The 8,332-nt window shown below is 45.5% G+C and overlaps 1 protein-coding gene across 3 annotated transcripts; it reads left to right on the top strand.

Moving 5' to 3' along the window:
* Positions 1-5,287: 5,287 nt before the first annotated feature.
* Positions 5,288-8,118, top strand: LOC144984230 (uncharacterized). Of its 3 annotated transcripts, XM_078932494.1 has the most exons (7): positions 5,289-5,334; positions 5,420-5,512; positions 5,701-5,788; positions 6,482-6,599; positions 6,674-6,989; positions 7,081-7,178; positions 7,288-8,118. In XM_078932494.1, exons 5-7 carry the CDS (start codon positions 6,702-6,704, stop codon positions 7,400-7,402), a joined length of 501 nt encoding a protein of 166 aa, XP_078788620.1. In that variant the 5' UTR covers positions 5,289-5,334; positions 5,420-5,512; positions 5,701-5,788; positions 6,482-6,599; positions 6,674-6,701; the 3' UTR covers positions 7,403-8,118. The 3 variants fall into 3 exon arrangements, with proteins under 3 accessions (XP_078788621.1, XP_078788620.1, XP_078788619.1); XM_078932495.1 differs by lacking the exons at positions 5,701-5,788; positions 6,482-6,599 and having other exon boundaries at positions 5,288-5,334; XM_078932493.1 differs by lacking the exons at positions 5,289-5,334; positions 5,701-5,788 and having other exon boundaries at positions 5,416-5,512.
* The last annotated feature ends 214 nt before the right edge of the window (positions 8,119-8,332 follow it).

Genomic DNA, 8,332 nt, shown 5'->3' with positions numbered 1-8,332 from the left:
AGCTTTCTGTCTTGTCCCCATTCAGAGATGTGACACCTTCCTGTGAAATGCTCTTCAGGGTCTATTTGGTTTTGACGGCAGCCGAGCTTTGCTCATAAATAATGAAGGCGGCACGATTCTCTGCATTAGAAACTTCTGCATTCAGATGAAACCCCTCTTCCACCTCCTTATTCAGGTAAAGAGCCCTGCATCTAAAACATTTAGGAGTCTGTAAAACTTCACAAACTTAAAAGTAATTAAATTCCCCGCCTTGGATGTACAGTACAGTGCTATTACTCAGTCCTCAGTGGAGAGATGCGTGCAGCCCTGCATGAAAGGAACCCAGCAGACTGTACCTTGCTTGAGAAGGTACTCCATTGCATTAGTGCAATTAGACCATTCTGGCCTAAATAATAAACTTAAAACCCCACAGTCTATGTTCAATATTTCATCTTTTATTCAGGTCCTGGGAGTGCTGCTATAGTGAACACTTTCTCTACTGCGTGGCTCAGTAATGCAGGTATTTTTCTTGGGAGGCTTTTAAGAGCTAGTTAGGTAAAAGCCATTGGTGGGCCCCTTTTTAGCCCATTCCAGGGGCTGAATAATGAATCTTTTACCTGCATCCTGTGCAAATGTTCTCTAGCTCATCCAGCTGAGGGAACCATGAGGTTGAGTTTATGTTAGAAGGTTTAGAGGAAAATACCAGCACTGCTATCTGTGCAGATTGAAGCAGTTGGTGCTGCGGCACACACTGAGCTTGGTTTGGAAGTTAGTAACAAGTAGATCTGATTAACCCTCGAACACTTTCGCTATAAAAAGTTACATCATCACTTTTGCCAGGTAATTTTTACCTGATATAATATACCCCAAAAAAGTACTTGGGTAACACTTTATATTAAGATTCCTTAACAAGCTTTGTTAACACATTAACAAGCATTATAAATGAATTTATAGGGTGTTAGTAAGACATTTATTAGTACAATAAGTCTAATAAGGTTTATTAAATTACTTAGTTAACACATTTACAAGCATTATTATTAGGATGTTTTTAAGATGCTAATGATGCATTTACTGATATTATAGGTGCTTAACAAATGTGTCAGTGTTAATAAGCTTAATAAGATTTATTAACAACCTTTGTTAACAAATTAAGAAGTATTATTATTGTTTGGGATTCTAGTAAGATATTTATTAGCATTATAGATGCCTGACAAAAGCCTAAGTGTTCATAAGCTTAATAAGTTTTATTAACTAACTTAACAAATTAATAGGCTTTATTAATGTGTCAGATGCTAGTAAGATATTTATTAGCATTATAGATGTCTTGCAAATACCTGAAAGTGTTAATAAGATTTATTAACATCTTATTAACATCTAAAGTCAGACCATTGTCTTCTAAATCCATATTACTAACCGCCCATCTTTGATTCTGTACCGGTCGGTCGTTAGCGTGTTAGCTTTAGCATGGCTCCTGTAGGTTTATTGTCTTCGGTCTTCTAAAATTATTGGCTTGTGCAACTTTCTTGTGGACTTTGAAGCAAGGCAACAGTGGTTGAATGCTGTTGGCATTGAATGCAGAGAACTGTCTCCTGGTGATGGGATTTGCAATGAATGTTTCACTCAGGATAGATGCTAATACTTTATCCTATTAGCTATGATGCTAGTCATCCAACACCAGTATATATGTTTTAAAAAAATTATTTGTCTGAATTAAATTATTATATATCTTTTACAGAACGATTTGTGTATGTTTAGTCTGTTTTAATGTCATAAAGTTCTTTTTACAATCTTTATGCTTTGTGGTTGTTTGTGGTAAAATACGTCCACACTTTAGATGAGGTGCTGCAAAACAATTAATAAACTATTAACAAAGTTAATTAATACATTTGTAAAGCTTATAAGCAGTTTAGTAATATGGATTTAGAAGACAATGGTCTGACTTTAGATGTTAATAAATCTTATTAACACTTTCAGGTATTTGCAAGACATCTATAATGCTAATAAATATATTACTAGCATCTGACACATTAATAAAGCCTATTAATTTGTTAAGTTAATTAATAAAACTTATTAAGCTTATGAACACTTAGGCTTGTGTCAGGCGTCTACAATGCTAATAAATATCTTACTAGAACCCCAAACAATAATAATACTTCTTAATTTGTTAACAAAGGTTGTTAATAAATCTTATTAAGCTTATTAACACTGACACATTTGTTAGGCACCTATAATATCAGTAAATGCATCATTAGCATCTTAAAAACATCCTAATAATAATGCTTGTAAATGTGTTAACTAAGTAATTTAATAAACCTTATTAGACTTATTGTACTAATGTCTTACTAACACCCTATAAATTCATTTATAATGCTTGTTAATGTGTTAACAGAGCTTGTTAAGGAATCTTAATATAAAGTGTTACTAGTACTTGTTATAACAAATAGTTTGAAACATGACAACACATGATAAATTGGAGTGTTTTTATTTTATTTTCAACTGTGGGTGTCGTGGGTCCCACCAGGGAATGATTGGGCAGAGGCGCCAAGGTGAAAGTATTCTTGACTTTAATGCAAGAACAGAGCACACCAATTGCTCCACAAAGGTTAACCAACATAGACTTCTCCAATCCAACACTCCAAATTCTCCTCTCAGACTCTCCAACTTCTCCACTCAGACTCCCACACTGACAGCTGTATCTGGTTCTCTTTTAAGTGGCAAGCCCCTCCTCCTGGGCGTTGCTCTCCATCAGTCCAAAGAGAAAACAGGGAGAAGTGTTTGCATTGTTCAACAACATAAATAAACATACAGAAATAAACAGTTTCATTCAACTAAACATTCTGTGTCGTGTACAGAAAAATAACAATAATCATCAATAAAAATAAATACAAACAGTGACCGATGCGTCACATGACCCAGGGTGTCCATGACCACTTCCGGGTTACCGGGTTACTTCCGGGTAAACAAACCAACGTTAATGTTGGCGTCGTGTGTGCTTCGTGTTAATGTATGCATTGGGATGGTGAGTCGGCAACCTAGTGTGCACCCAGGGCTACCTGCAGAGGGATAGGGACGGAATGAAAAGGGTAAGCTGATGTAAATGACGTGTTACCGGGTCCGAGCGTGCGCGTCTATGCGCACGTGTGTGTGTGTGCTAGCGTGTGTGCATGCGTGTGCGCCTGCAGCGGCAGCTGACGGTTCTACACCGTCACATCATCCCCCTCCTCTGGGAGATTGGCGATGTGCGGCAATCTGGACAGGAAATCTGCCACTATGTTTTGTTTTCCGGGACGGTGACGTACGTTAAATTTGTACGGCTGAAGCGCCAGATACCAGCGCGTAAGCCGGTCGTGGTGGTCCTTCATGGTATTTATCCATGTCAGGGCCCTGTGGTCTGTCTCAAGGTCGAATTCTCTGCCAAGTAAGTAGTACCTCAAGCTATCCAACGCCCACTTAATGGCAAGTCCTTCCTTCTCCACAGTGGAGTACCTTGTCTCTCTCGGCTGCAGTTTCCGACTGAGGTACAGGACTGGTCGCTCTTCACCTGGGTCTCCCTGAGCCAGGACAGCACCAAGTCCGACTGCTGAGGCATCCACTTGGACGAGGAACCTTTGATCAAAGTTAGGACTCTTGAGAACAGGACAGGAACACAATTTATTTTTCAATGCTTGGAAAGCCTGTTCACACTCATCTGTCCAGGTCACGGGGTTTTTCTGCCTCTTCTCTGTAAGGGCAGTGAGAGGAGCTGCAATGGTGGCGAACTGATGGACAAACCGCCGGTACCATCCAGCTAACCCCAGGAAGGAGCGTACCTCTTTCTTGGTGCGTGGTCGAGGGCAATTGCGGATAACTTCAACTTTATCCACCTGCGGACGCACCTCACCACCTCCCAGCAGGTACCCCAGGTAACGAGTTTCCTTCCGGGCCCACTCACACTTGCTCACGTTTAAGGTCAGGCCTGCATTTTGTAGTTTCCTCAGGACCAGACGCAGGTGATCTAGGTGTTGCTCCCAGGTGTGACTGTAGATCACCACGTCATCCAAATAGGCTGCACTACAGTGGTTACATCCCTGCAGCACCCTGTCCATCAGCCGTTGGAACGTGGCTGGTGCTCCATGCAGACCAAAAGGCATAACTGTAAACTGAAACAGTCCAGCAGGTGTTTTGAACGCCGTGTATGGTCGACAGGTGTTGCTGAGAGGTACTTGCCAGTAACCCTTGCATAGGTCAAGAGTGGTGATGAAATTAGCAGCCCCGATCTTCTCCAGCAGGTCGTCAATCCTCGGCATTGGATATGCGTCGAACTCCGAAACGGCGTTCAGTTTCCTGAAGTCGATGCATATCCGCAGTGAGTCGTCTTTTTTGGGAACGATCACCACCGGACTGCTCCACTCTGAGTTGGACGGCTCGATGACACCTAGCTCCAGCATCTTCCTCACCTCATCGTTCAGCCTTCCCACCAACTTCTGTGGTACCCGATAAGGCCGTTGCCGGATTGGTCGTCCATCTTTGAGCCGTATGGAATGGCTAATGAGTGTAGTTCTTCCTGGCTGTGCAGAAAAAAGAGATGGCGTTTCACGAAATAAGTCCATTATCTGTGTAGTCTGTTCCGGAGGTAAATGTGACAGAGACGGAGGGGTTGAGTGAGTCAGTGCTCCCAGATCAGAGTCCAAGTCTTCCTCAGTCTTCACAGCTCTGACTAGCAAAGACTTCTCTGTTGGATGGTTAGCACCTTCCTTCCACTCTTTAAGTAGATTCACGTGGTATGTCTGCTTTTCTTTCTTTTTGTCAGGATGGTGCACCTCATAGGTGACAGGTCCCATCCTGCGGAGAATGGTGTATGGCCCTTGCCACTTTGCCAGTAGTTTGCTGGTACAAGAGGGAAGAAGTAGCAGAACCTTCTGACCTGGTAGGAGTTCACGGTGACGGGCCTGCTGGTCGTACCACGTCTTCCGACTCCTTTGGGCCTCTCGTTGGTTGACTTCTGCCTCTTCCCTGTACTTTGCCAACCGTTCTCTCATCTCCAGGACAAACTGGATCACACCCCTTTCTGAGGTCTTTGTGGATTTGGCCTCCCAGCTCTTCTTGAGGAGATCCAGTGGGCCTTGGACATCCCAGCCATAGAGGAGTTCGAATGGTGAGAAGCCTGTTGAAGCTTGTGGGACTTCCCTATAAGCAAACAACAGGAATGGTAGCCAACGATCCCAGTCCTTCCCTGTGTCACTCACGAACTTCTGCAGCATCCTCTTCAGGGTCTGGTTGAAACGTTCCACCAAGCCATTGGTCTGTGGGTGGTACGGTGTCGCCTTGATGGCAGTGATGCCAAGCTGCTGTTGGAACAGTTTCATCAACCGAGAGGTGAAGTTGGTTCCTTGGTCTGTCAGAATTTCATCCGGTATTCCTACTCTGGAGAAAAACTGAATTAACGCTCTCATGACTGCAGGAGCTGTAATGGTGCGCAGGGGAAAAGCTTCTGGGAACCGTGTAGCATAATCACAGACCACCAGGATGTATTCGTGACCGCTACTGCTCTTAGGTAAAGGTCCAACAATGTCCATGGCTATTCTCCTGAATGGAGTGGAAATTATAGGAAGTGGGTGTAGTAATGCTCTGTCAGACTTGTGTGTTATTTCAGTTTTCTGGCAGGTAGGACATGTTGCACAGTACGTCTGAATGTCAGTGTACATTGATGGCCAGAAAAAACGTGAACTAACCCGCAGATAGGTTTTGTGACGACCCAGGTGACCCGCCCATGGGAGTGTGTGCGCTAATTGCATGACGAGTGGCCTGCAGGTGGTTGGAAGAACTAACCGTAGGTGTTCACCTTCAGCTGCATACAGAACATCATCAGCAACAATAAACCGCACATTCCCCAAACATTTGTCACTCTCTGTTGTCACCTTGGCAAACAATGGTTTTAAAGTTTGGTCTTCTTTCTGCAAAGCCGAAATGTCAGCTGGTATGTCAAATGTTTCTGCTGTTGTTGTGATCTCAGGATCCAGCAACTTAAGTTTCTTCTCAAACCGTCTTTGACGACGGGATTTTCTGGGCATTTCTTTGCCTCCATCAAAGAAATCGTCATCCAAACGTGGAAGACTTTGCATTCCCGCTTTAGCCTGAGCTCTAGTTAGCACAGGTGCTGAGACAGTAACAGCTAGCTCATCATTAGCTTTAGCTGTTTCAGCAGCCTCATTTAATAAGTCCCCCAACATAGGTAAATCACACCCCAAAATTAAATCAACAGGTAGGTTCTCTACCACCCCGACAGTCAAAAGATAGGATTGTTCATTTATGGTCACTGTTACATCCGCTTTTGGGTACAAATGTTGGTCGCCATGAACACACACAACACTTGTTTGCCTGCTATAATCAAGTCCACCAAAAGGGATTAAACTCTGTTTGACCAGAGAAAAAAAACTGCCCGTGTCCAACATAGCAGTAACCTGCTGTCCGTTCACAGTCACCTGTTTAAGTGGCTGGAAAGTGTCTTTGTCCATGTGCACAGGCCCTGCTCCTGTGACAGTCTCTGGCCTGGGTGCGTAGCAAGCACCTGTGAATTTAGTCTTGCGGATTGGACATACGGAGGCTTTGTGACCAATCTGCTGGCAATAGAAACACACAAGGTCCTTACCCGCCGCTCGCTGGTTAGGTGCTGGGTTGGTACCTTGCGTTGCCTGATGGAAGTCTCTCCGTGCAGGTCTCAGTGGAGCGGTTTGAATGGGAAGATGCTGATCCCCACCCGACGGCCGTGCAGACGCTCCTCGTCGAGCGTTGAGATACTGCAGCGCAAGCCGGGCAGCGGTGAGGCCATCCTCCGGGTCGTGCTCCTTCACCCACGTCCTCACGTCAGCTGGAAGCACACGCAGCAGCTGCTCCAGGATGACGATCTCCCCGATCTGCTCCTTGCTGTGTTGCTCTGGGCGGATCCAGCGACGGTAGAGGCCCTTCAGGCGGTGGTATGTCTCAGTCGGATTCTCCCCAGATGGCACCACAGTAGACCGGAACTGCTGACGGTAAGTCTCTGGCGAGATGTCAAATTTTACCAGGAGTGCGTCTTTCAGGTCCTTGTAGATGTGGGCTTGCTGCTCGTCCATTGCTGTGTAGGCCTCCAACGCCTTTCCGGACAGCAGTGGCACCAGGCGACATGCCCACTCAGTCTCTGGCCATCTCCACGTCCTGGCAATCCGTTCAAAACGTAGCAGGTAATTTTCAATGTCCTCATCTGTCTGATATGGAGGGACCTTTGGCTCCATGTAAGGTCTCCAATCAGGTGGCTGTAAACTGACTCTGCTCTGTGGTTGATCTGACCAGCTGGAGTCCTCCTGTGCCACTGGATGCCGTCGACGGGACGTTGCAGCTGGTGTTGGCAGATCCAACCTTGGGCTACTCACTGCGGCTGAGCTTGGTCCAGCGGCTTTGGGACTGATGTTACGCCGCCGACCAGAATGGTGCTCTGCCCTGGAAAAAGAGGCTTCCAAACCTTGGAGGGCAGCGATGAATCTGTCCTCCCGCTGCTGCTGTCCACGGAGGAAGTCTCCCATCATAGCCGCCAAGTCACCTTCTGGGCCTTTGGTCAGGCCTGGAGAACCACCAGAGGCACCAGGATCTACCACCTCCTCCTCAGAGGATGAATTGGACAACAGAGGGACTGCATCCGATGTTGGTTCCGTCTCCTCCCTCTGGGAACGCAGACCTCTGTGTCTCACCTTTTTGCGGCCAGCCATCTGCTTATCCCACTTCTGACACCAACTGTCGTGGGTCCCACCAGGGAATGATTGGGCAGAGGCGCCAAGGTGAAAGTATTCTTGACTTTAATGTAAGAACAGAGCACACCAATTGCTCCACAAAGGTTAACCAACATAGACTTCTCCAATCCAACACTCCAAATTCTCCTCTCAGACTCTCCAACTTCTCCACTCAGACTCCCACACTGACAGCTGTATCTGGTTCTCTTTTAAGTGGCAAGCCCCTCCTCCTGGGCGTTGCTCTCCATCAGTCCAAAGAGAAAACAGGGAGAAGTGTTTGCATTGTTCAACAACATAAATAAACATACAGAAATAAACAGTTTCATTCAACTAAACATTCTGTGTCGTGTACAGAAAAATAACAATAATCATCAATAAAAATAAATACAAACAGTGACCGATGCGTCACATGACCCAGGGTGTCCATGACCACTTCCGGGTTACCGGGTTACTTCCGGGTAAACAAACCAACGTTAATGTTGGCGTCGTGTGTGCTTCGTGTTAATGTATGCATGGGGATGGTGAGTCGGCAACCTAGTGTGCACCCAGGGCTACCTGCAGAGGGATAGGGACGGAATGAAAAGGGTAAGCTGATGTAAATGACGTGTTAC

The sequence above is a fragment of the Oryzias latipes genome, chromosome 15 (genome assembly GCF_053564925.1).
Source record: "Oryzias latipes strain Hd-rR chromosome 15, Olatipes_Hd-rR_3.1".
Classification (NCBI taxonomy): domain Eukaryota; kingdom Metazoa; phylum Chordata; class Actinopteri; order Beloniformes; family Adrianichthyidae; genus Oryzias; species Oryzias latipes.
This window is presented reverse-complemented; position numbering and strand designations above follow the sequence as displayed.